General features: G+C 41.4%; 1 protein-coding gene across 1 annotated transcript in view; it reads right to left on the bottom strand.

The window, feature by feature from the left end:
- The window catches only part of LOC127559427 (galectin-9B-like), a 94,784-nt gene extending 67,982 nt beyond the window's left edge, over nucleotides 1–26,802 (bottom strand). The window contains exon 1 of the mRNA XM_051993206.1: nucleotides 26,678–26,802. Coding sequence (XP_051849166.1) covers nucleotides 26,678–26,710 — 33 coding nt within the window. The 5' untranslated portion in view covers nucleotides 26,711–26,802. The remainder of the gene's footprint in view (nucleotides 1–26,677) is intronic.
- Between the last annotated feature and the right edge of the window lie 1,188 nt (nucleotides 26,803–27,990).

Below are 27,990 nucleotides of genomic sequence, written 5' to 3'. Positions count from 1 at the left end.
CAAACCCCAAACCTTTAGATATCTGATATCAAACTACAAGGTCCTTGGAGATTGCTGAAATACTAATTAATGAACAGATCAGAGAGACGGCCAGTCCCAAGACAGGTGTCTTATTTCTCATTGTTTAAAAAAAATAATCCCAAGAACTGAGTCCACCAGGACAATTCTGACAGAATAAAGAGTTCCTATTCTTTCAGGTATTTTTAGAAAAATATACCAGTTTTCTCAATGTTCTATCTCTTCCTCCTTTTTTTTCCATGGAAAGGAATGATCAAATGACCATTCCACATATACATCCCAAGAGTGAATCAAAATCCCTATATATAACAGACTACTACAGTAGCACTTCCTAAAAATCCCTCAAATATAACAGCAACAGTTACATGTAGTTTTAACACTCCCATCCCAAATCTCAAACCTTGACCCAGTCAAGGTTTAACAGTCAGTCATCAACTATTCCCACAGCCCCCCATATCAATCCATCAGGTGTGAGGGGACAAAGCTTCTCAGTCAAAACTGCATCCTGGGGAAGATGGTCGGTGGCTCTCAGTCCATGCAGAGGGTGGGTGTGCCATGCTGAAAATGAAAGCTGATCAAGGTCCCAGAAGCAAGTCAATATCCGGGATTTGACAGAAATCTAACAAATAAAGGTTAGAACAGTCTGAGATTAAAAGACTGGTCCACAAGACTGCTGCAAAATGTGAAGAGCCACCGCTTCCTGTGTGAAGAGCTGACTGCTTTACAGGACAGGCACTAGCTGTAGTCTCAAGTCTTAAAAGCAGTTAGGTCTCACAGACCACTGTTAATTGCCTAAAAAATTGCCTAATAAATACTTATTTGCCTAAGCATTTAGAATACAATGATTACATATAATCAGACTGAAAACAGCAAGATATGACATAATTGAATTACATTAACAATTCTGTTGACCATTGCTCTATAGCGACAAGTTACGGGAGGAAAAATTGCAAGAACTTAACTATAGCATAACATAAGCAGTCAAAACTCAACCTTCAGCACATACAGGATAAAATAGTTTTAACTCAGTTTTATTCCAATAAATTGTCCCACTAACTGTCAGAGAGTGGAGCTTTAAAACTCCATAAAGCATTAACTAATTACCTTATAAGCCCAAGAAATTTTACCTCCAATAACAGGTTCCATTAATCAAATTTCTGGTAAATCCTAAACAAATATTTACTATAACCTTATAGTGATAACATTAAGAAATTTGTCCCAATAAGTTTACAACTTAAACAATTATCCAAGTAGATGTTTCATAAGTGAACATCATACATACAAATCAGTTTGCTTTTAAAATACCCAATACATAGAAATATATCCCAAATTGCATATTGTCCATAATAGAAATATTTTCAAAAGGACAAAGAAAAACTATTATTTTCAGAGGCCTTTCAAATAACCTCAGGATGACCCAGTACAATCAATTTAAAATGTATATTCCTCTTTAGTAATAAAGGTATCAATATTTAAACAAATTCCAAGAGCTTATCCTCAGGATAAACAGATCTAGCATGAAAAGGCAATAGCAAAATTATTTCTCACAATTTTCAGCATCATCCCAAAGTTCCTAATCAATTTTTTTTTTCTTCCTGAGTTTTAATCACATAAGGTTTTATTGCCCTCTATTCTAGCAGGCTCTGAAAACTGCTTTAAGGGAAAAACTTTCCTGTCAGTTTAAAATGGCCAAGTTTCATTTATTTACAAATTAGGGTTAAAAAGTTTAAAATCACAAGCAAATTTTCAAATAACCAATTCCCAAATTTCTTAATCATTGTTCTTAAAACTTAACAGAGCTCTTAAATTAACAAAACAGACAGATAAATCACACAGAACACATACAACTAGAAGAGTGCCCCAAAAAGGTGCTCAGAATCAGATCAGACCAGATGTGTCCAGATTTAAACACCTAGGACCATCATACAGCGCCCTGTGGAGGTCAGCAAGGGGGCTTTAGCTTTGCGTACAACTTACCCCACTTGCTACAGATATAGGAGTACTCACCAGACCAGAAAGGTGGCTGCAGGATAGTTAGACAACTACAGGGGCCCCTCAACATCTTATTAACCAGAACTGGCTTTGAGGAGGCTCTGTGCCAATTTTGAACCGAATTCAAAAATGTGGGTCTCACTCTCCTGGTCTGCAGAAAGAGATTTCTGGAAACTGGGGCTGAGGAACATCTCTTAGTGGCCACTGCCCAGGATCCATGACTTCTTTCACCTTCCAGGGAGAGGAACTGGCTGTCAAACTGAGCCAAAGGCTTATCTTGGTGGGAACCTCCAAATGAAATAGCCCAGGCAATAAAATTCAGAAGAGCCAAGATGTTTGGAATTTAGAAATCATTCATTGTTTATTTACTGCCGGCCAGGACGGACTCTCAGTAGAGTACCGCCCGGAACCCAATTAGAGACAGGCTTATAAGCAATTCTTGTTCTGCCTTGCGGTTACAACAGTGACTCGACTTCTTGCTCCAGAAAAGAGATGCTGGAGAGCTTACAGGATGTATGATATTGTTAGGCAAGCATTCTGTCTGAACATAACACTTCACTTCCTTTAATTTAGTTTAAGCAACATTTTCCTATAAGCCTGAAGCCCTTGACTGACAGATGAGGGGGCCAGTCTTTTGTCTATTTCAGAATCTTTAGCTTCTTCTTTTCAGAGATTGGGTGCTGTGAGTGTGAAACACTGATCATACATTCTGTCATGTAAGATAGCTCTCTGGATAGGAGATGGAGGTGGAATATGCTTTAAAATGAAGGTCATATGAAAACAAATTGCATAAATTAATTTTAATGCAAATACAGGGCACTAGAGGTCAAAGAAGATAATGTTTGTGAAATATGATACCAATCTGAAAGTGCTATATGAATGATATCACTTATCCTTCAGGTTCTAGCACAAGAGACCAGGCTGTAGGGAAAGGGTCCCATTCAGGACTAAGAAAGGGTGCCCGGGGATGATTCCCTCCCACGCAATCCTGAACCAGCTCTCTAGGGCAGTTCCACTCTAGACCTGATCTGACCAAGGTGAGAAATTGGAAATAAAATAAACTAAAAAGAGTCGGGGACTCTTAAGACTTACAATGATAGGAGAGGGAGCAGGTGGCCAGGCATAGTTTGGAGGCTGGAAGGCACGAAAAACAAAACAGTGTCATTGCTAAAGCATCAACAGGGCCTGATCCCTGGAACCTGGCTGGCTGGCCTCAGATCTTGTGCTTTTGAAGGTACTACTCTGTCCCTCTCAAGGGTTCTTAAGTCTATGAACTGGTGTCCTGTTTTTTTTTTTAATATTTTGATAACAATCTTTCATTATAATTGGTTTACTTAGTAATCCCAGGCATTTTATTTTTTACATTCAATAACATTCTTTTGAGAAGAGGTTCATAAGCTTCCCCAGCCTGCTGCTCAAGGGCTCTATAACCCTGATCTGAGGTTTGGCCTAAATTAGGGGGCCTTAATCTTGGAATCTATGGCTGCCTTTATTTCAATATATTTTGTTTTCTTCATAGTCTTTCTCTCACATTCTGTATTTTAAAACTATTATTTTGAAGGGCAACTAGATGGCATAGACCCCTAATTTAGGAGGACTTGAGGTTCCCTTTAGCACATCTAGCTCTGTGACCCTGAGCAAGTCACTTAACCCTCAATTGCCTCAAAATAAAATAAAAAAAAAATAAAAACTATTATTTTGAGAAGGGATCCAGAGAGACATCTCTTCTCCCAGGGGATAATCTCATATGATTCTCTAAACAGTAAGAAATCAAAGTTGTGATTTCTGGTGCAGGTGTCCCTTTACTCTCCCACCTAGGGAGATAGCAGTAAGAAAGCAGGGACCAAAGAAACCCATTCTCAAGATGCTCTTTCATTCAAGACAATCTCTGGTTGTTTTAGGCTTTTCCCTAATGAGACTTTAAAGAAAGTGATGGTCTGACATTATCTGTTGAGGTGAGGTGGCCCTGAGAATCTAAGTTCCCCTTCTTTTGGCAACTGAGCCCTTGTCCTTTCAGAGTCTCAGGTAGAAGCAGGCTTTTGCCTGTGCCTGTGTGTGGCTTGCTAGTGTTGCTGACTAAAACAGTTGCTGACAATATTCATTCACCCATTATTCTAAGTCATGAGAGACACTGACCAATTCCCTATTCTAAATGACCTGACATATTTAATTGATGTAATAATCCTATTTAACGGTCTTGATGGTTGTTCTCAATCTTCAAACTGCCCTGATTGACTGTGCTGTCTGAATTCTTTTTTTTAAATGATCTGACAGTCTTCTAGATATGAATTACCCAAATAACTCCCTCTTCTTGATGACCAATTGTCATTTGAACTTCATTTGAACTATCCTGAAAGTTGGGCTCCCAATTTTAACTGTGCAGGCTGTCTTTAACATTGTTCTCATTGTCCCCATTAATTCACTCCCTATTCTAACTGAACTGACCTCCTGTGCTCTGATGGGCTCTATGAGTTAGACTTGACAAAGTGACTGACCCATCATTTTAGCTGAAGGGGCAGTCTGACTTCCCTGCTTTAACTTATCTCAGTCCTGCCTATGCAAGTCAGCTGCTTGACTTCAGAACTAAGCAATGGTTTTAACTGGTTAACAGTCATCTGGGCCAGATTGGATGGAGTAAAGGGTTAGTCTGTTCATTTGAAGTGGAAAAGCACCCCAAATGGGACACTGAGAAACATAATCTTAACCTTTGTAGTTAGAAGTTTATTTCTAGTTCTTCATTCCCTAATGCAGATGGTATTTCTACACCTCCAGATGTGCTGTCCTGACAAACCCGAGACCTTGACAATCTGATAAGCTTAAAGAAATACTGCTTATTGCTGTCTAGGAATGAGCCCTTAGAGTGATAACTTTTTGCCTCCTGTTTAGAATAGAAATTCCTTTATTATCACAAATGTATCAAGAAACACTTTCATCTCTCTCTCTCTCTTCTTTCTATAAATATGTGGCCTCGAGGCCACTCATTACTGATCTCTCCAGTCTTAGTTTTGGGAGATCAGTCCTAATCAGTAATAAATGCTTTTAAAGCTTCATTATTTGGGCTGCCTTGTTTTTCTCTCACCTGGGCACTTCATTTGGAGGCTTCCCAGCGAGATAGCCTTTGGCTCTGTTTGACAGTCAGTCCCTTTCCCTAGAGAGAGAAGGGGGTTACTGTCTCTAGGGGCTGACCAAGGAGAGATGTTGCTCAGCCTCGGACCTCGGTAATCCACTTTTTCAGACTGGGAGAGGAGACATAAATTTTTTTTCAATTCAAATTTTATTTTAGTCAATAACAATTTTGCACTGACAGAATCCATGCCAGGGCAATTTCCCACAACATTATCCCCTGCACTCGCCCATGTTTCACCTTTTCCCCTCCCTCCCTCCACCCCCACCCCCCCAAGATGGCAAGCAGTCCTATATATGTTAAATATGTTGCAGTATATCCTAGATACAATGCATATTTGCAGAACCGAACAGTTCGAGGAGACATAAATTTGACTCGATTAGCTCTGAGCTCTGAGCACCCGGTTTAATTCTGGGTGAGTACTCTGGGATAGTAGGTGGATATGCTGGACGCAGCAATAGTAATGCCTACTGGCCTCCACAGGACGCTGTCGGAGTGCTTGGGCTGGTTGGTTGTCTGATGTGTTCTGGAATTGTTTGTCTACTGTCTCTTTGTGTTTAAGTGTACTTGTGTCTATCTGGTTCTGTGTGCCAGTGGCACAACTCTGGTTCTGAGTGCCTTTTGGCACTACCTGGTTCTCTGGGCATTCTCTGTGAAGGCAAAGAAATGCACCAAACTGAGGCTCCAAAGCCTAAAAAGCTCTGTTTGGATTCTGGGAGGGAGGCTCTCAAGCTGCAAAAACTTCCCTCAAGACTGTTTTAAGGTTTCTGAATAGCCCCTAGTCTGTATATGTTAAATGTTTTGTTTAATGTTGTAATTGTGCCACGTATGGCTGTGAATTTTTGTTCTGTGTTTGTAACTTGTCTGTCTGTTGTGTTGATTTAAAGAGCTTTTAAGTTTTAAGAACAATGGTTAAACAATTTGGCAATTGGTTATTTCCATGTTGCAACTATCCTTGATATAAAAACTTTTTTGTGATTTTAAACTTTTTAACCTGTTGTACTAATTTGTAAGTAAAAGAACAAAACAACTTGACTATTTTAAACTAGTGGGGAATTTTTCCCCGAGGAGCAGGTTTTTAAAGCTTGCTAGAGAGGAGTAATGCTGATAAAACCTTATCTGCTTAATGCCACCTGGGGAAAAAAAGGTTCTGCTAGTGGCCTTGAAACATTCAGGCAGAAGGAAGAAAAAACTTAAAAAAAAAAAAAACACTATTTGGTTTGCTTCTGAAATCTTGTTAACATTATGGGTTATGTTTGCTGGACATGCGGGTTTTATAGAATTATTAGCTATTTACTGTATTGTGAATCTTAAAACTTCTGAAGGGGAAAGGAAAGGAGAATGATGGTGATTTATGAAAGACTGATTTGTAGGAGAAGTTGTAGGTTGAAGGGTTTTAGGAGTGAGGAAAGAGAAGAGTTGGAGGAAAGAGAAATGGGAGAGTTTCTTTTATCTTCAAAGGTAAAGATTCAACTCACACCCCGCCCCCCGACTGCTTCTGCTATTTTAGCAATGGAGTATCTAGTAGAAGGGTTTTTAAAATGTGTTTTTAGTATATAGCTGAGGGAAAGAGAAGAGTTAAATAGGAAGAGAAAAAGGAAGGGTTTTAATGGAAGGATTTCTGTGTGGGGAAGCTTGAGTGGGAACAGGAGGGAATCTTTTGTGCAGATTTAGCTCACCTTTCTTTCCTCCTCTTCCCCCACCCCCCAACTAAGTGTGTTCCAGCCTTTTTTTATCAAGTTGCAGCCGGCTGACAGGAGCAACTGTGATTTTAAAGAGACAGCCTACATTTGTTTTTGCTTTTTTGTTTTTTGGGGGTTTTTTGGATACATAATGATTTCCTTGGTTAAGGAATATAGTCATAAATGTGATCTATAATTTGGTAAAGTTATTTTTAAAAGTTTAATTGATGTTTTAAAGAAACTTTCAGATTCTTTTATGTGGTATTAGGATTTTGTATAGAATGTTCTGTGTAAGTTTTAATTGATTGTATTGATTGTATACCCATCATTTAAAGGACTTCTGAAAATAATAGTTTTTTTATTTTGGCCTTTTGAAAATGCCTCTCCCTGCTGCTCAATATGTAATTTGTAATTTTTCAATGTATTAGGTACTTTAAAGCAAAATGATTTGTATAATGTTCCACATGGCCTACTTAGATTTGAAAGATGAGTTGTGAACATACTGGGACAAATGTATTACTGTTATCAATATAAGATCATGGTAAATACCTGTTTGGGATCTATCTGAAACTTTGTTCAATGGAATTTGTTATTGGAGGTAAAATTTGTTGGGCTTGTAATTAATATTTATAGGGAGTTTTAAAGCTCCACCCTCTGAGGGTTAGCGGGACAATTACCTGGAGTATAACTGGGTTAAGGCTACTTTATCCTGTGTCCTGTATGTGCTGAAGGATCAGTTTTTAAATTATGTTATATTCACATTTCTGCATTTTTTTCTCCTCCTGTGCCTACTAGGAGCCAGTGGTCAGTAGAATTTGTTAATGAAATTCAATTGTGTCATACCTTGCTGTTTCCAGTCTGGTTATATATAATGACTGTATCCTAAATACTTAGGTAAATGAGATTTAGCCTGACCATCTATCTGTTACTAGGCATTTGTGTCCGAAGATATTCAGGCTATTAAAGGTTTCTAAATGATGAGAGGACAATTAACAGTGGTCTGTGAAACCTAATTGCTGTTTTTATTGGGACTACAGCTGACAGGCGTTTGGCTGTCCTGTGAGACAAGCATGTCTCTTTCCATGGGCAGCTGCTGGTCGGTCTATTCTGGCCTCCCCACCTCTTGCAGCAGTCCTTGTGGATCAGTCTTTGTATCTGAGACTTTCTTTGCTCCTGATCAGCATGAAGCAGTTTTTGGATGAGATGCTTCGCCCCCTGCCCCTGATAGACTGCTATGGGAAATGGACAATGGTTGATGGAGGACTATTAAACCCTGAATGGATCATTTATTACTGTGTGTTGAGATTGGGATGGAAATTGGTAAAATTGTGTAACTCCTGCTGTTATGTTTGAATGATTTTGGGGAAACCCTACTGTGATAGTATAGGAATTCACTCTTGGGATTTATATGTGGGATGGTCATTTGACAATTTAGTTGCTTTTTTTTTTTTTTTTTTTTTTTTGATGATTCCATTTGCCTGAGAGAAAAAGGGAGGGAAGAAGAGATAGGAAATTGGGGAAAGAGGAAGAATGGGAACCCCTAGTTTCCTGTTCACCTTGCCCTATGTACTTCTGCCCACCCCCTATCTCACTAGTTCAGATTGAATCGGAAGTCCTTTAAGCAGTCCTTTGTCGTTTTTACTCCTTGCTTAAACCTACTGGGATGTGACTGCTGGTTATGCTTTCACTTTGGAACCCCTTATTCTGTTGGAGTTGCTCTGGCAGACTCAGTGTGTGAATTTTTTTTTTTGAAACAACCAGAAATCAGGCACCTGATTGGCCTTGGCAGTCTCCAGTCCTGTAACCCCAGGTTCTTAACTGATATCTCAGTCTTCTCAAAGGACGTTTTAGGCATCTAAAGTCCGGAGTTTGCCTGCCTTGATGGTCTAACTGTGCATGCTCTGATAGCTCTGCTCAGAGATCTGTATCCTGGGTGGGGACAGGTGGAGCTACTCCAGGCCTCACTCTTCTCCCCTGGGGCAGGGTACCCTCTGAATGGGCAGCACGACTGTCTCCAGCCCTGCTGCTCCCTATATAAGCAGAGGCGAGTCATGCACAAATGACTGCAGACCACCTAACTCACAGTGACCTCTCCATCTCAAACTGGATTCTCTGGCAGGGATGATGCTCCATCTGTCATGTGGCACCAGGGAGCCTTTGGGGTTGTCAGGGAGAGACTTGCCCTTGCCACATAAGTCCTTGAATTTTTCTACTTCTCTTTTAGTTTATTGCCTCAAATAGGAAGGGTCAGCATTATGGTTCTGGGACCTTCCAGGTATCTAGGGGAAGGTAATTCAATGATTTGAACTCTTGTGCCACAGTTCCCTTAATGGCCCTACCTCAGTTTCCCTGAGATGTTCTGCCTCAGTTCCCCTGTTTACAAACCCCCTGCTGTTCATGAGGACTGATATACCTTAGGGCTAGTTACCTGTACATGTGACAACTCCAGATAAGGGAGAGTTCACTGAAACCTATGGGCAACCGACCCTCCTACGGGCCTCAAGATCCTGCTGGCCCGGCTGATGGCAGGGCTGGGGGCGCCCTGCAGAAGGACGTGTGATTCTTCCAAAAGCCTTGAGCTATCCTTTGTTTCACAGCTGCTCTCTCTAACTCACTTGGGGGGACTCCCTTGTATGATCGCTTTGTGTTGCTTTTTCTCACCCAGAATGGAATCCCTCACTGAGACTGGTGCCAGCGATGCCTGACTGTGCCAAGGTGACCCCTGCCCACCCCCCACTGTGCCTATCCTGTGTCCCCGGGGACTCACACTCGGGGACAGGGGAAGTCGATTTCATGGACATGGAAACCTGGGTTCAAGGACATGGTTTTCTTTTGCTTTTTGTTGGCACTTTCTCAGGGTGGCCCGAAGCATTTCCGGTAAAATCCTAACGTGCTTTGGTCGTAGCCAAGAAACTTGTGACTGAAATTTTCCCCCAGTTCGGACTCCCCTTCCCCCTCGGGTCTGACAATGGCCCAGCCTTTGTTTCTGATGTTGTTCAGTCCCTGGCACAGGCCTCCGGTTAAAGGGCACCTGCACTGTGCCTACGGATCGCAGGGTTGGGGTCAGGCAGAAGCATGAAGAGGGCATTTGAGGGGCACATTTCTGAGCCCTGGTTGGGAGCTGGCGAGACCTGGGTAGGAGCTTATTTGGTGCTGCACCCCCATCCTTCCCGGCACGGGGCAGGACGGTTCTTAGGTGTTACTAATGATCCCTTTTCACGTCCCTACAGGCTCTGCAGGACACCCGGGCAGCAGGCAGGGCTCTCTATTGCGCCTCTGCTCAGCCACACCCGTTCTCCCCTCCTCCCCCCCATTTGACCGGACCTCAAACCTGGGGATGGGATCCTGACCAGGAAACTTCCTCATGGCTCTGCATTGGAACCCCGCTGGACTGGCCCCCACCAGGCCATCCCCTCCCATCCCTCAGCAGTGAAGGTGACCCACAGTAGGGCTTGGATCCATCGTTCCCACGTGAGACCTTGCCCTGCTCCCGACACAGGACCTGACTCAGGAAGAGGGTGTTTTCATGTCTCATCCCCTTTCATGGCCTGATCCTCCCTCTTGCTTCCCCCGCCCCATTGGGGAAGCCCGGCCACTATTCTTCCATAGATATGGAACCTAGTGAGAACTACTGGGGGGGGGGTGGAGGCAGCCTTGGTTCTATCTGGACCTATGCCAGCTCTCGGGAAGGACCCGGGGAGTCAGCTTTTATGCGGCAGGAAGAGATTTGGGAGCCCTGCTCACCACCCAAAGTAGGACCCTCCCCAGGGAAAACATCCCCAGAGGCCCTAATGCAGTTATTAACCCCCCTCATTTTCCCCAGGGACCAGCCACGACCACTTCTGGTCTGGAGGGGGAAACCAAAACAACACCCCCTCAGCCTCCACTCCCCCAGGACCGCTGCCTCCCTATGGGACCTTTATGTCAGCCCTTGATGGGATACACCTGCTGATAAACCAGCCCCCCCCTCGCCACAAGCTGGACCCGCCCCCCTGCTTTGTGGGTGTAGGCGCCCCCTGGGGGACAGAGGCCCCCTCCATCCTGAATCTTTCACTCTCACTGAGAGCCCGCCCCAGGAGTGCGCTGCCCACGTCCCCATGGTAACTGTGGGAGGGATACAGGGTGGGGCTCGGTGCATCAAGTCAGAGGGCTGTGAGCTGGAGCACTCCCCATACAAGAAGCTCCAAGTGGAAGCTGTTGCCGTTTCCCCACACAAAGATACCATAAACTGACCCGCAGGGTCCTATTTGTCCCGCACTGTGGGACTAACCCCTTGTATCAGTGAATTCACTTTGGCCTTGGAAGACTCCCCTCAGCTCTGCCTGCTTGTGTACGGGCTCCCTCAGGTCTCTCTGTATTCTGAGGAAGGGCCGAAGGACATTTTGGTCTGTTAGATAGGGCGAGGGGGGCTGCTCCTACTCTGGTTCCCCTCCTAGTGGGGCTGGGAATAGCAGGCTCCCTGACTGTGGGAACCGCTGCCCTGATCCATGGTGACAGCAGCTGTTGGCTCTGGGTTCCCAGATGGACCAGGATTTGAAGGACCTGGAAAATCACATCCTTCCTGGAGAACTCCCTGAACTCCTTGGCAGGGGTGTCCCACAGAGTCATTGGGGCCTGGATTTACTCTACCTTAAGCAAGGAGGGATATGTTTGGCCCTCAGGGCAGCTTGCTGTTTCCATGTTAACAACTCGGGGGGGTAATAGAAGAGTCCCTCTCTGCAGTTAGACAGTGAATCAAGGACCAGGAGAAGCCTCAACGCCAATTAACATCCTGGCACTGGTCACTTTGCAATTGCTCCCCCTGGGTAACCTCTCTTGTGACCTCCCTGATAGGCCCCCTTATCCTATTTCTGATGGATCTACTGATTACCCCTCAATTGATCGTTTAATCACATTTATCAGGAAGAGGATCCAGGCTGTTAAGTTGTTTGTTGCCAGGGTCACTTGCTCTCCCCTGGTCTCTGATGAGTCCAGTCTCTGACAGTCTCAAGAAAAGGGGAGTCAAGTGGAAAACACCCCAAATGGGACCGTGAGAAACATAATCTTGAACCTTTATAGTTAGAAGTTTGTTACTAGTTCTTCACTCCCTAATGCAGAGGGTATTTCTCCATCCCCAGATGTGCTGTCCTGACAAACCCAAGACCTCGACAACCTGATAAGCTTAAAGAAATACTGATTATTGCCGTCTGGGAAAGACCCCCTTAGAGTGATAACTTTTTGTCTCCTGTTTAGAATAGAAATTTCTTTATTGTGACAAATGTATCAACAAACATTTTGATATCCCTTTCTTCTTTCTATAAACATGTGGCCCTGAGACCACTCATTACTGACCCCTCCAGGCTTGGCGTTGGGAATCAGTCTTGGCCAGTAATAAATGCTCTTAAATGTCATTGTTTTGGCTGCTCTGTTTTTCTCTCCCTGGGCACTTCTTATTCACTCACTTTGGTTTTACCTCTTTTGGCTACAGGGACATTGTGCTGCACGTCACTCAAAGTGATTTCATCTGTTTAAAAAGAGAGAGAGAGAGCAGCATTTGGATTACTAGGTTTGGGAAGGCAAGGAGGAGAGCAGGAGAAAAGGAAAGCAGGGAGCAAGCTGAGTGTGGGACAGGGAGCTGAGGGAAGCTCAGAGAGGAGGGACCTCCCCGGGAAAATGAAGCTTGTATAAGCTCCAAGAGGAAGCAGACAGAGAGGCAAGCAGTCAGGTTAGTTCTAGCAGAGCTTCTCTTTCTTGAATGGGGACTTCTCTGTGTCTGGGATGCCAAGCCTGGCCTGTGAGCTGCCTCACAAAGCTCTTGGAATGGCACCTGAAAATTCCTGCTCCCCCATTGCCCAAGCCCAAGACACAGCTAATGACCCATGGACCTAAACCCATCTTTCTAGTCCATTTTTTAAAAATCCATTCTGTTCCCATCCTGTCTGATGAAGACAAAGAGGATGTCTTCCTGGGCACCTTGGTTATTGCTGAGAATCTTTTCCTGATGCTTGTGATGATAAAGATTGAAAGAAACATGATGTACTTTCTGATCTCCACTGTTCAGAACCTGGAATAGGTGAAGGAAAGAAAGTAGGGGAATCTCCCTATTTGAGGATGTCAAGATACTATTAGGAGACACCCTGTTTTCCCAAGCTAAAAACCAGCAAGCAGGTTGTGCTGAGTTAGCCCAACAACAATCCTTTGGGCTCACCCTCTGGGTGATCTGACCATCTGGCAAAAGTTGCATAATCATTTAATTGCATTGACCAACACAACGTGCTCCCTAAGCTTGTACAAGTACTGGACAAGCTTGGACTTGTATCTGTGTTCCATCAAGAAGCCCTTCTATGAATCAAATGTGTTTCATTGTAGTTGTTACCCTTCATTTTCAGGGCTCCAGCTCACTGTGTAGTCATTGGTGTAAGTATTGAGATCTCCCCATACTGCCTCTCATCTTCTCCCTAGGAATGGGCCCCAGCACAAGTGTGCGACTGCCCTTCTAGTTGGCAAGATTTTCCTCACTCTGAAATGAAACTTCTTTTTGATTCTTGACTCTCCCGTACCTAGCCTGTTCTGTTTGGCTCTGACCATATACTCCATATATGCTCCAGTTGACATTAATTAGTGTCAGAAGTGGGATTATATATCTTATACTGTGTAATCTTGCACAAGCTGCATTATCTTTGCCCCAGTTTCTTGATTTGTAAAACAAAAAATAATAATGGCATCCACTTTCCAGTGATGTAAGGATTAAAATAATAGTTGTAAAATACTTAACTGGTGGCAGATATAAAAATGTTAAGCACTCTATTTTTTGCCTTATAATGCTATAAAATATTTTTAATATGACAAAGGTAATAATATCAATGGTTTTTTTAATATGTGATCATTTAGTAATGCAATTAATGTCATCTGAAGTTTTGTTTTATGTTTTAAATACATATTTGTGTTATTGCTGTATTTCAAAATTCTCTTATATTGTGAATTCTGAGACACCATTATAATAGAAATGCTGTTAGACAAAATGACTTTTTAATCTGGATGCTATTACACATGAATTGGGTTTTTAAAAGGATGTGATTTTTAAAAAAAAAGATCTTTGAAAACTGTTAAATATTTAATGAGGTATATTTTGTTATAAAGGAGATAATAATAATAAATAATAGAAAAATTTCATTTGAAATTCTTGGCTATTATGAAAGTGTATAGAGTAATTTAAAGATGTAGTTTCAACATAGTCATGACAAGTCAATTATCAGGCATTTGCTGTTATTTTTGAAGTCCCAGAATAGGGGTAGTTTTAATTTATAAGTAAAGAATAAATAAAATGTTAAGTGTTAGGAAAACATTCAAACCCTAAGTTATGCTTAGTGAAATTTTGCTATTTAAGGTAAAAATCCCTGGGATTGTAGTTTACTATTGTTTTGAACTTGAAGAGAAGGAACTTTGCAGCTCATATTCCTCTGGGTATTGCTACAGAGAAAGATAGTCCTTTATGATATAATGATGCAAGATGATATAACAGAGATGTCTAGAATCAAACAGACCTAAGAAAGTTCTTCTCCACTTTCTGCCTTTCCCTCTCTCACCCCAGTTATGATATATGACATTGTCCCTCTTTTTCCATTTATAGCCAATTTCTATAATCAGGAAGTTTTATAAGTATACTACAAAGTCTACTAAATAACAGATTGCTCTGAGAACATCTCTGAATTACAACAGAAGGATACAAATATGAATATTTTACAATTTTAACCTATATTTGTAGTCAAATTCTAATATAGGGATAACATCCTCCAAGGGGGGAAATGATTAAGCAGAGTATAAGACGAAGATATAATGTAAAAAGTTTACTATTTTATTTATATAACAAACTTTTTACATTACATCTGCCTTTAAAACATCTCTCAATTCTAGTTTACAACCTTATCACCTATTCCCTATAAATACAATAAACTTTTAATGGAGTTTCTTGCCTCCAGGTACTCCCCTCTCCAATCCATCCTCCCCAAAGCTTCTAAAGTTATCTTCCTTAGGCACAAGACTGACTCTGGTGTTATCCTCACTGTACACCTACCTTCAGTAACTTCCTACTACAGTTAAAAGGGACCTCCAGAGGTCAAATAGTCCTCAGAGGTCAACTACTCCAACTGCCTCATTTTATAGCTAAAGAAACTCAGATTCATTCAGGTTAAGTGACCCAAAGTCACACAAATGATAAATGACAAATCTAGGATTTGAACTCGGGTCAAATTGTACTCTAAGGACAGTGCTACAAGATCAGCATTCTTTTGATTATATATTGCAGCCTCAAAGACCTCCTATCACCACTAGAGTAAGACACACATTCTTCAGTCTGTCATTAAAAGCTCTCCCCAGCCTTCCAATCTTATTTCGTATCACTTTCCTTCCAAACTGGCCTACTTGCTATTTTCCAAACTTAATGGCAAATTTCCCATCTCCAGGATTTTGCCTCCCTCCTCACCTTTTCCTCTTAGAATCTTTAGCTTCTTTCATTATATTATCTTTATTTTTTTAATCTTCCAATAGAATGTAAGCTTCTGGAGGTCAGTCATTATTCGCTATTTGGTTTTGTGTGCCCAGGACCTTACATTTAGGGAGTGCTTAATAAATGCTTGGTGAATGAATTGAATCAGGAATAAAATAGATTAGGTGACGACTTATCTGAAAAGCTGGAAAGGATAGTCCCTGTCACAAACTCCAGGTGTGTTATTGATTTCCTGTATTTAGGTAGGAGATGTTTATGAAAGAGAAAGAAAAGGGCAGGTGTAGGGAGAAGAGGCAGGAGAACAGGATAAAACATGGACAGAAAGGAGGAGAGGTAAAGACAGGGAGACAGAGTCAGGTAAATGCCAACCAGGGCCATACATAGTAAGGGAAAGGAAAGAAATGGGGAGTGGGGAAACAAGTTCAAAGCATTTAGAGTTGGAGTCACCTTAAAAGTCATCTCATCTCAGGCAAGCAACTTGGGTCCTTTTGTTCTATCATTTCACCTTCCAATCAGACAGTAAAGGAGGAACAGAAATAACAACATGGATATAGAGGGACAGAGACATGGTGGGGAGGGGTCAGAGTGTGGAGGATAGTGCCCTGCAGGAATTCAGTCCAGTTCAGTCTAGTTCAATCCAATTCAATTCAATCAATCTTGATTAAATGTCTCCTAGGAGCCAGCCATTGTGCTAGGTGCCAAAAATGGAAGAAGGAAATGGGCAAATCCAAGTGAAGTAAAGGAGGCACACCGCTAAGGGAGGATAGCAGAGCTTTCCCCATCCTAATTCAGGAGAGGGAGCAGTGAGGGTTGGGGGCTGGATAAGGGGAGGAAAGAGCTTTCTCCTGGCCTGTGGCAGCTGCCATTCAGTGGGATTTCTGCCCTTCCTTTGGGATAGGAAGTGGAGGAGACCTGTGCCATCCATTCTGACCTGGAAGTTGATGTAGGACACCTGCACTATGCCCTCGATCGAGATGTAGTCCACTTGATAGAAAGGGATCTGGTGCGGATACTGAATAAAATGAATCCCATTCACCCACACCTGCCAAGAAGAAGAAGCTGTATGAGCAGAAATCCAGTGGGACCTTGGGAGCCATAAACATGAGCTTTTGAGAAGGAATCTTCTGATGGAAGAGAATTACTGATCATAGTTAACATCAAGCTCCCACCCAGTGTTGCTGGTTCTACACTCTGACACCAAATAAAATAAAGCAAATCTCTCCTGAGCATGATGGTTCTTTAATTATTTGAAGGCATCAGTCCTATCTCTCCTGAGTCTTCCCTTTTGAGGTTAAACATCCCATTCCCAGTTCCTTCATCTCCTGGCACAGACCCAAGCTGCTTCACCATTCTGGTTAGCCTCCTATGGACACATTCCAGGTTAGCAGGGCCCTTTTTGATCTATGATGCCCGAGACCAAACACAGTACTCCAGTGCCAGTTGGAACAAGGCAGAACAAAACAGGACCAGGTTAGATTTAACTGCTCTTGTGACTGTTATACCAGTGATTCACATTTAATATGAGTCACTAAAGCCTCTGATCTTTTTCAAACAAACTGCTTCCACCAAATCATGCATTTTCTATATTGTACTCCTGAAGCTGACTTTTTGAACCCAGCCTCCAACTTGTAATTCCTGTATTCTCTCAAAGAAAGGTGACTTAGGAGGGATGATGCTCTACTTACATTGAAGCCTTCCTTGCGGACCTGAAAACGAATTTCAAAAGGGTTTCCCTTATGAAAAGGCATCTCCATCTTCTTCTCTTCAGGCCCCCAGCAACCATACTTCATTGTATTGCACACCACGTAGCCACCATCTTCAAACCGAGGATTGAAATGAAAGGCGATGTTATCTCCAGTGGATCCACATTCAAAATTCACAGAAAATCTAATTCAGGGGTCAAAAAAAATAAGAGCAGTTAGTGGATGCTGTGTTCTGGTGATGGCTGGTTCCCAGACACCAGACCCAGAGACTACCCCTTAGTCTTACACTACTCTTTAGTCTTAACTCTTTCCTTTCTCTATGATTCCTTGAGGGTGTTGGACAAGATAAGGGCTTCATCTTCTTCTTTTTTTTTTGAGCATCTTTCCTTTTTTAAATTAAAGATTTTTATTTTGAAAATATAGGTTACTTCCCCCCTGCTACTGTTTAGGCGGAGCATCTCCTCAAGTAGCAGGAAGGAAGTAGCAGACCTGAGATTGGAAGCCAGATTTCCTATCTAGGTGCAGTGCTCTCCTTTGACATTCCCTAGTACTAGGGTTCTTAATTTTTTAAGTATCCTGGTTCCTCTGGCATTCTAGTAAAGTTCCTGGATCTCCTCAGAACCATATTTTTAAATGCATTTCATTACAGTGAAATAAAGAGCTCTTTTTGCCATCTAGTTTTACAGACTTCTTGAATCTAGATTAAGAAGCCCTGATCTTCAAATCTAATAAACAAGGCTCTTTTCAACAATGAGACAATTCAGGCCAGATCCAATGATCTTGAGATGAAGAGAGTCATCTACATCCAGAGAGAGGATTGTAGGAGCTGAGTGGGGAATCACATAGCATTTTCCACTCTCTTTGTTGTTGTTTGCATTTTGTTTTCTTTCTCATTTTTTCCTTTTTGATTTGATTTTTCTTGTGCAGCAAGATAATTGTATAAATATGTATGCATATATTGAACTTAACATATATGTTTAACATATATTGGATTACTTAGGGGAGAAGTTGGGAGAAGGAGGGGAAAAATTGGAACACAAGACTGCAAGGGTCAATGTTGAAAAATTATCCATGCATATGTGTTGAAAATAAAATTTTTAATTTACAAAAGGAAAGATGCTCAAAAAAAAAAAAAAGAAGTCCTGATCTTGTCTAACACCCTCATTTTCCCAAAGAGAGAAGTAAAGGCCAGTGAATAGAAATGACTTTCTTGGAGTCTGATTCCCAACCAGACATTTTTTACTTTGTACCCTCAATCTTACCCTCAAAGTCGCTCAATTTTCACATGAGCACTTTGTCAGATTCAAGAAATATTCTTTGATTTAATGACATAGTTTGTTTTCCCTGGAAGTGTTCTGGATTCATATTCCTACTTTAGCTGAGTACTTTAGGGTGACCCACAAATTCAATTCATTAATATTGGTTAAGCTAGATTCTGGGGAAGCTACAAAATTTAGATCACATAAGATTTTTGCCCTCCTTAATTTTTACAGACTAGTAGACACGTAATGAGGCTATAGGGTTAGCAGTGGCTGGAGTGCTGAGCCTTTTGTGGGTTTAAATCTGTCTCAGACATTTCCTAGTTATGTGACCCTGGCAAGATTTAATGCCGTTTGTTTCAGTTTCTTCATCTATCAAATGAACTGGAGAAAGAAACAGGAAATCTCTGTGGTATTTCTCAAGAAAGCCCCAAATGGGTCACAGAGGGTCAAATATGACAGAAAAATGACTGAACAGTGAGGCTCATGTACCAGCTTCCATTTCTATATAGTCAAGGGTCAGAGTTTGATAAAAACTAAAATGTTATTTCCCATTTCTGGACATTTACTTGAAGGTTAACCTCTCTGCCTAGAATGAGTGCTTGCTGCTTCAAGTCTGCTTTTCAGATTTCTCATCTTTTTGTCTAAGGCTCAGTAGAATGGTAGCTAGGTGCCACAGTGGATAGAGCACCAGCCCTGAAGTCAAGAGGACCTGAGTTCAAATCTGGTCTCAGACACTTAACACTCCCTGGCTGTGTGATCCTGGGCAAGTCGCTTAACCCCGATTGCTTCAGCAAAATAATAATAATAATAACGTTCAGTAGAGGGATTTCCTCCCTCAGTTTATGACCCTCTTCTCCATACCCCCTCTTCCAGCATTGCCTTTTTTCCCTAGAGTTCTCCTATGCTTTCATAAAAACCTATGTTGTATTTACTCAGCTCTGTGTGCACGTATTTCCTGCACTCCTCTCACATTATAATATAGGTTCCCTGAGGGGAGACACTCATTACAGAAAAAAAAAAAAGTTGCTATTCCGGGTTCTTATATGTAGCAGGCACTTCAGACAAGGTGGCTAAATTGAGCTGAACAACGGTTTCCAGGTTAGTGACCATTCCCTTAATGCTGACCAGTCACCTCTCATATAAAGTCAGGTCCAGAGACTGATCCAATGTAACTGTTGTGGTTCTCCATTTAGATCTGAGCTATAAACTCAAGTCTTGCAAGGGGCCAATCAGGGGATCACTGCCAAATGATTTTTATCTTCATATGGTTTTCTGACCCATGAGCTTGGTCAGCTTCTGAAGTCTGGTGGAACAACTTGAGAAGTCAAAGCAAGTGCCAGGGACAATTCTGGATGGTTACTCGTGCCTCCACCTGCTTATGGGTACCTGGTTCACATGTAGGAGTAAAATGGAAGAAACAAATACCTAGTCCCACAGGTAAGAAGGACCGACCCATTGACAGTGATCTCATGTCCATCCTTGAGTCCACCATGGATAGGTCCAGAAAATGGAATGGGCTGCAGAAAGAATGAAGGACATAGTTGTCAGTTCTAGGTCTCTAAGCAAAAAAAAAAAAAAAAAAATCCAGGAAGCTTCTAAGCTCCAGGGTCTGGATTTGGAGTCAAAGCTGAGGCAGACAAAGGCCTTCAAGCTCTGAGGAGATGGCTCCCTGGGATTTTACTACTGTCTGCCATCACTCTATGGAATGGAAGGGAGGAAGTCTCTCTCCCTCCTATCCTTGAGACCATGGTTTTCTCCTCTGAATTTTATTCTATAATCATTTAAAATTTGTTTTTTTTATTATTATTAACTTAGCAATCATTACCAACTATATGAATTTCAATGTAAAACACAAGAAAATTCAACATGAAACCATGAATTTTTCCTGCATGCAATTTGTTTTTCAGAAAGTCTGTATAAAATATAACTTTGTAATAACAAAATTGTCCTATTTATGTCCCTTTCAGAACTTCTTGCTGTCTTATCAAATTTATTTTTTGTTGTTCCCATTTTATTGTTTTTATGACTTTAATAGACATCAATAATATTTCAATAAGCAAAGAAGAACAGAAAAGGGAGTATTATATAAGAAACTGCTGTAGGGGAATCAGGCTCATGTGAACTGTCAACCAGACCAGAATGATGTCTAACATGTGAGTGGCCAGAACCAAACAGAGCTAGCTAGAGAAAGGAGAGTCAGGAATCAAACAGAAGTTTAATTTCAAAGGGAGGAAAACAGCTTGCAAGCAAAGACACATGGGCCCAAGACCTACCCCTGGCTGTGGGGGGATCTCAATATGTATACCAATGGCTGCAAAGTGAGTTGTAGCCCTGACAATGAAGGGTAACAATAACAATGTGACAAGTTTGATTCGTAGCAGAGCTTCATGGGTACTACAGGTGCTTGTCTAATCTCAGAGACCACCTGATGTCTTTGGGAAACAATTCTTGGATTTGGCTGTGGCTGAAATCATCCAGAGGAAGAATACAAAGGATTGTTGTTTTGCCAAGTTCAGGACACAGGCTGCTTGCTGGCCCTTAGGTCTAGGATATCTTCTAATATCTTGCCAGGACCATCTTGGAAAACTGATGGGGTCTACACATGCATCAGATGCCCAGCAAACTATGAACTACTATTATAAGCACTTTGTTTTTTAAAAGGTATTAAATTTCCCATGAGAGTTCCAACACATATTCCTGGTTCTGTTTCCCCTTTTGAACTTACTTCTGCTTCTTTCTATGCATTTTTAAATGTTTAAATACTTTAAATGTTTATTCTATTACTTTAAATTTTTTGCAATATTATTACTATATCTCTAGCAATTCCTTCCCCCCAAAGTCCTCAGTTGTTGTCCCATAACTTTTAATCGGCAATCCCACCTCTGTCCAATCTCTTTTTCCATTATATCTTCGATGAACAAATATTTACAACTATTTCCAGACCAGCATTCTCAAAACGAGCTTCAGGAATCTGCTTCCTTTCAGGAAGTACATGAGGCCAAAATTATTTTCACAAAAGTACAAAGAAATTTTAATTTCTAATATAATAAATATCAATGGTATAATCCACATGACAAAACATCTTTAGGGGATCCTCAGTAATTTTTTAAGAATGTAGAGAGATCCTAAGACCAAAAAAATTTGAGAACCACTATTCAAGAGTTGCTTTGCTAGAGTGATAAGAAATTTACTAGCATCATGGACCTCTCCTTCAGAGTCTTACTAATATAATACCATCAGACCCATGCACATGATCTTATTCAGTACTGTACAACTGAGTAGTTCCCTTTTCCCCCTGTTACCTCCAATTGTACCTCATCAGCCATGTAATCATGTGATCAAAGTGTTCCTAACTTCTTCATTCTTACAACACAGATGACAGACTGTGAAAACCAGGATGCATTTTTCTAGCTATCTTAAAGCTTAACCTTAAGCATTCTACAGAAACAAATATATTGCCTCTCATTGCAGTATTAAGGTTATTTTCTATTTAAACTTATCCTTTGTGCAAATAACAATTCTTCTACTTGGTAGATTTTCAAATAAACCAGTTAGTAACAGTCCTTCAGTAGAATTTCTGTGAGAGAGTCACTCTGTGAGAAAAAAAGTCACATTTAAAGGATTCTCTCCTTATGAAGTTAGCTTATATAATATATACATATGTATATATTATATTGTATATACCATATGCACGTATTACATAAAGAAATGTGATTTGTTTCAAATGAAGTCATATATCCAACTGAACTTCAAGTATTTTTTATCATTTCGCACTGTTACTAGCTAATACAAAGGTAAATATTTCATATCATAGTAAGCTATTATTTTTCAATAGGTGACTAAATATTTTAAAATTAATTTCCATCTCTTAACAAGAGAACTTATAAAATTCTCAGAATATTATCCATTGCATGTTTGTGTATATACAGTTGCATTTTTTTTTGCTTTTAAATCAAAAATATACAAGAGTCAGAAAAGATATGTGGGTTCAGTCATTTTTCAGTGGTACTTGAATTTACATAGCCTCATTTGGGATTTTCTTGGCAAACATCCTGTAGTGGTTTGCCATTTTCTTCTCTAGCTTATTTTACAGATGAGGAAATTGAGGCAAACAAGGTTAAATGACTTGTTAGGCTCACACAGCTGGTGTCAGAGATTGGATTTGAGTCCGGCTCCAAGCTTGTCACTCCATTCTCATTTTGAGATTATTCTCTCTCATCCTCTCTCTGTCTCTGTCTTTTTGTCTTTGTGTCTCTCTGTCTCTGTCTCTGTCTCTCTATATCTCTCTGTCTCTGTCTCTGTTTCTGTCTGTCTCTCTCCATTTGAATTCAGGTCCTCCTGACTCCAAGGCTGGTCTTCTATTCACGCCACCCTTTAGCTGCCCAAGAAGATTAGTCTCAAATCCATACCTACTCAGTCCTAATGCTATCATTTACTATTTGGGTGACTTCTGGCAAATCCTCACTCTTTGATGCCTGAGTTTCCTCACTTAAAAACATGATAAATTCATCTCATCTGCCTCCCCAGGACTGAGAGCAGATGAGGGCTCAGTTAAATTGAGCTCGCCACTTATGGGGTGATATCAAAGGCTCTGGAAACTACTTCCTGCGCCTCTTTTCTGAAGCCTGAAATTGCACTGACAGCAGGAAAGCCTTTCATTGGGCTGCTGGAGACCAAGTCTTAACTACAAATACTCTTAAGAAACATTACAGTTTAACTCGAAGCCACATCAGTTTATTTCCTGGGTGAGGGTAACATAGTAGTAACAAAATAATCTTGTTTGTATCTCCTAAGCGTCTTTTTGTTGCCTTCTGCCCACAGAGAGCCCCAAAGGGCAGGCGAGGAGATTCTAGGATTCCTCCATATGCCTCCTGCTCTTGGATGCTTTTGGATTGGAAGGCAATTCAGAGATGATCTAGCATATTTTTTCATTGACACATCCATACACAGGCTCTTGGTGGTACTAAATAGAGCATTGGAGAGTTGGACCTCGAGTCAGGAAGTTTCATCTTCCTGAGTTCAAATCCAGCCTCAGACACTTAGCAGTCATGTCCTGAGCATCCCTGAGTCCACTTCAGAACTGTGTTTTGATCCTCACATCTGCAATCTGCCCTAAAGCTTTGGGTTTTGTAATACCTCATGGCCCCTGTCTCATTGGGGGCTGAGCCTGAATTTTCCCAAATGTGGTTATTCCATCTACTCCAGAAGAAAGGCTTTGTGGACTTGTTTGTTTGTATTTGAAGCTTTCTAACTGTAACTTTTACGTCATTTCCAGGAGGGACAGCTGGCTATTTTGTCTCCTACAAATGCAGGACTCTGGCAGGCATCCCTGGAGGAGTTTTAAGTGGGAGGTAAGGAAATGGGATGGAATGATGGGATACCAGGCTGAGTGGTGGTTTGGGGTTGAAGGTCCTGTTTCCTTCCCATCTCTGCCTCCCTTCTCCATGTGCCCAGCTGCCCTGCCCCCAGCAGTCTGTGCCTTGAGGGAATGGTGGTCAGCTCTCAGGTACGAGTGACTGTAAGCATGCAGGAATCCTGCCAGCAGCCCCAGTATTTGGTCTTCTGGTCAACCCCATGATTCCGTGTTGACTTGTCAGTTGCATCACAAAACCCAAACAAGATTCTTTTTTTAAAAAAATAGTTTAATCTGCCAACAGGAATTCATAAAACTAAAGTTCAGCCTTGGGGACAGAGAATGCTTAGGTAATATTTTTACATAGTACAAAAAAATTAAAATAAAGTATGGTGCAGTGGAGATCTTACCTGATATTTACACACTTTGTGACATGAGATAAGTTACTACTTCTCAGAATCTCTATTTTCTAACCTATAAAATGGGACAGGTACATGCCCGAGTGGAAAGAGTGACAGACTTGGAATCAGGAAGACTCCATTTCCTGAGTTCAAATACTAGCGGTGTGTCCCTGGACAAGTAATGTAAACCCTATTTGCCTCAGTTTCCCCATCTGTCAGATGAAGTGGTGAAGCACTTCAGTATCTTTGCCAAGAAAACCCCAAGTGGGGTCACGATTGAAACAAGTGAACAGCAACTCACTAGCTAGTACCCAGTACACCCTGCCTCATGAGATGCTCTCCTCTGGGACATGGGCAACTGAGGCAGAATTCTGTAGCAGTGTTGGATAATGGCACATCAGAACAAGTAGCCTTATTATGCTTATGTTGGTCTCATTAAAAGTGACATTTCCTTCCACAGTCAGCACCCTGGGCTCTCCTAAATGTGAGAGCCACTCACCAAATAGCCTGCTGGTCCCCCAACTGTGGCAGGCCAGCAGCAGAAAAGCAACATGTGTTTAACCTACAGAGCTGGGGCAGCATCTAGGCGCCAAGTCCAGCCCTATAGGAACAGATTCCTTGGATTCCTTGGAGTGAACTTGAGCTAGCATTTACTGAAATGGAAGAGAATTTCTCAAATTGAGAACGAGTCCAGTACAAAGCAAGGTAAAACAGGGAAGAGACTGACCTACTCCACACTGTGGGAGGAGCTGAAGAGCACAGTTTTTGGAGCTGAAAGTGCCTTAATTTAGCAGCTAGTTTAATCCATACATATGAGGAAACTGAGGATCAGAAAGAGTTAATAACTCAAAACCTATAGAAGTAGGGGAAGGGCATAAAAAGACATGTAGATTTATTAAACATGAGGAACTTTACAAATATTCTCTCAAGCTATTCTCACAGCAATCCTGGGAAGTAGGTGCTATTATCACCCCCATTTTATGGCTCAGGAAATTGAGACTCAAGAGAGGTCAAGTGACTGGCCCAGGGTCACACAGCTTGTAAGTATCTGGCAGAATTTGAACTCAGATCTTCCTGGTTTCCCAAGTTTCCTATCTAACTGATTTTTCACAAATTAAGTGGTCTCCAAGGATCATTGCAGTCTTAAATCTGCTATCTAATGCCTTTTCTCCCCTCTCTTCTCCATATACTCAGCTGAATCTGGATGGGGCCTTGAGACCCTCAGTTTGCTCCCTGGACCTTGGTTTCTTCATTTGTAAATTATATTTACACACACACACACACACACACACACACACACACACACATATATATATATAATAAATGGTTAGGTAACATTTCAGTTCAGTTCAGAACTTATTGAGACTGCTAACAGGGAATCTGATATGTGGTTGAGGTGGGGATAGGTGTGATACCAGATTGCCATCTGACATCTTTCCCCTCTAACTGAGAAAGAGGGTAGCCAGGTGCCGAGTTCTATTGCTCCTGTGCTACTGAGATTATACAAAAAGGATTAGACCCCTCGAAAAATTTTATTTTAAAAGACCTTATTTAAAAAAATTTTAGATGTAGAGCAAGGAGTTTATCTAGTCAATAGTTCTTAAAGTGCCCTTGGGTGGGGAAAACTGGAGGGAAAGACTCCTTGAATCCTTTAGTGGAGGAAGGAAGATTTTGAGATCAAAATTGATTTTATATTAATGTTATCACTCTCTTAAAATGCTCCACCCTTTTCTAAATACTTACCTACATGTAGCTGGCTTTTCTTCATGTACTTCAGTCAAAATAATGTATGATAACAAACAACTGTCTTCTATTAAAGTAGACATTAAAAGAATTTGCAAAAATATGCAAAAAAGTTTTACTTCTCATTTTTTTGTTTTGGAAAATAAAATTATTTTCATTTTTAAAGATACTATGAAACAGGTAGTAGATTTTTATTCCCTTTTAAAATTAACTATTTAGTGAATTAAAAAAAAATTTTAATTTGATCCATTTTAATTTCTAAAAAGGCAAATATCAATATCTATAATCTACATAAATAGAAGCTCTTTAGGATCCTCGATCATTTGTAAGAGCCCTAAAGGGGTACTGGGACCAAAGAGTTAGCAAACCACTGGTTTAGTCCAACCCCATTATGATATAAATGACCACTAAGGTGTCTTAGGGCTCTAAATTGTCAGGCCTGGTTTATGATTCTTCTAGGATTTGGGGCTATTTCAAGGGAAGATGGAGTCATCCACATCGGAGACCAGGGCTGGGACAGTGGAAAGAAAGGAACTCAAAGACAGTTCTGGGTTAGAAATAGATAGCTACCTCCTCCACACACATTCCACTACTGCCCCAGGATTTTTCATCTTGAAGAACTTAATATCCTTACCACAGCATGGTCACTCTTAAGGAAAGATCTCTGGGCCGAAGGGACCATGGGATTGGATCATCTGAAGCTTCAAATCTTTTTACATTGTCTGTAGAGCAGGGTGCCTGCTCCACTTCATCCCCGCATTGACTCTAAAGTAAATCATTCTCCCCTATTTCTTCCAGTCACCCAGATGCATGTCCTCAGATTAGGCTCCTTATACCTGCATGGAAGTAGTCCATGTCACTCTGTCACAGTCCATTTCCTCTACATGTGGTGAGCCCACCACAAGCATACTCACCGGATTCTGGTAGGGGGGCTGGGTTAAAGACATGCTGCTTCTGCTGCTGCTGCTGCTGCTGCTGCTGCTGCTGCTCCTACTGCTGCTGCTCCTATTGCTACTGTTGCTCCTATACTTGCTGCTGCTGCTGCTGCTTTATTTAACCAAAAACTTGGAAAGGGGAGGATTCTTTGGGGAATGGAGACATAGAAAACTAACCTGGCAGCTGTTCAAGGGGAGGGCCTTGTTGAGAAGAAAGAAATGAGCAGGAAAGTTAGGTGAGATAGATGTCTGTAGAAGGGCATTATGCTTTCCATTCTACCCCCAAGAGAAGACTTACCTATATACTCAATATTTTCTATACTTAGGTCCATAGATGCAAGGTCATTTCCAGAGGCTGAAAACATTAGCCTCCCTGAATGATGGCCTCGACTAAGAGGGGTCATGTGAGCTGTATTTGAAGGAAACTAGTCACAAAGGGAGATGTGGAAGAAATTTCCTCCTAGGTTTTCTAGACAGACTCCCTCATTTGCCAGCAGAGAAAGGAAGGTCCCCAGAGAATCAGCTGCGGAGCTTGGATTCACTTCCAAACTCCAAATCTAGCAACACTTCCCAAAGGGCAGAGCTCCTAAAACGTGTGGGAATCCTGTTACTCTCCTGGACACTTGATATAATTGTCTCTTAGTCACATGGAACTAGAAGAAATCAGCCAGTTTGTAAGTTCCTTGAGGGCAGGGCTTCATGGTATAGGATTCTAGAAGGAACTTCAGAGAGTACCCAGTCCAAACCCTTTATTTTACAGATGAGGAAACAGAGGCCCAAGGAAATTAAACTACTTGCCCAATGCCACACCAATCAAAATTATCATACTGTCTTATGTCCTCTTGTTTCACCTTCAAAAGCTAGTATTACAAGTGCAGAGCCATAACTAGCAGTTTGGGGGGATGAACAAGTAGCACCCAAACAGGATTAAGCCATTTTTTAGAACAGATTCAGTTATGGACGTGGTAGTAAAAGAAAGGCTTTGGGACAAGAGGTTCTGAAGGAAAGGTAGCACTCGTGGGGAGGCAGAAACCCTAGAATGCCAGTCTTCAAGAGCAAAGACCTCAGAACTTATTGAGACTGCTAACAGAGAATCTGATATCTGGTTGAAGTGGGGATAGGTGTAATGCCGGATTGCCATCTGACATCTTTCCCCTCTAACTGAGCAAGAGGGTAGCCAGGTGCCAAGTTCTATTGCTCCTGTGCTACTGAGATTATATAAAAAAGATTAGACTCCTCTAAAAGTGCATCCCGACTTTGGAGGGGGAGAATGGGGGAGCAATGAAAAAGCC

Source organism: Antechinus flavipes, chromosome 4 (genome assembly GCF_016432865.1).
Source record: "Antechinus flavipes isolate AdamAnt ecotype Samford, QLD, Australia chromosome 4, AdamAnt_v2, whole genome shotgun sequence".
Lineage (NCBI taxonomy): Eukaryota > Metazoa > Chordata > Mammalia > Dasyuromorphia > Dasyuridae > Antechinus > Antechinus flavipes.
This window is presented reverse-complemented; position numbering and strand designations above follow the sequence as displayed.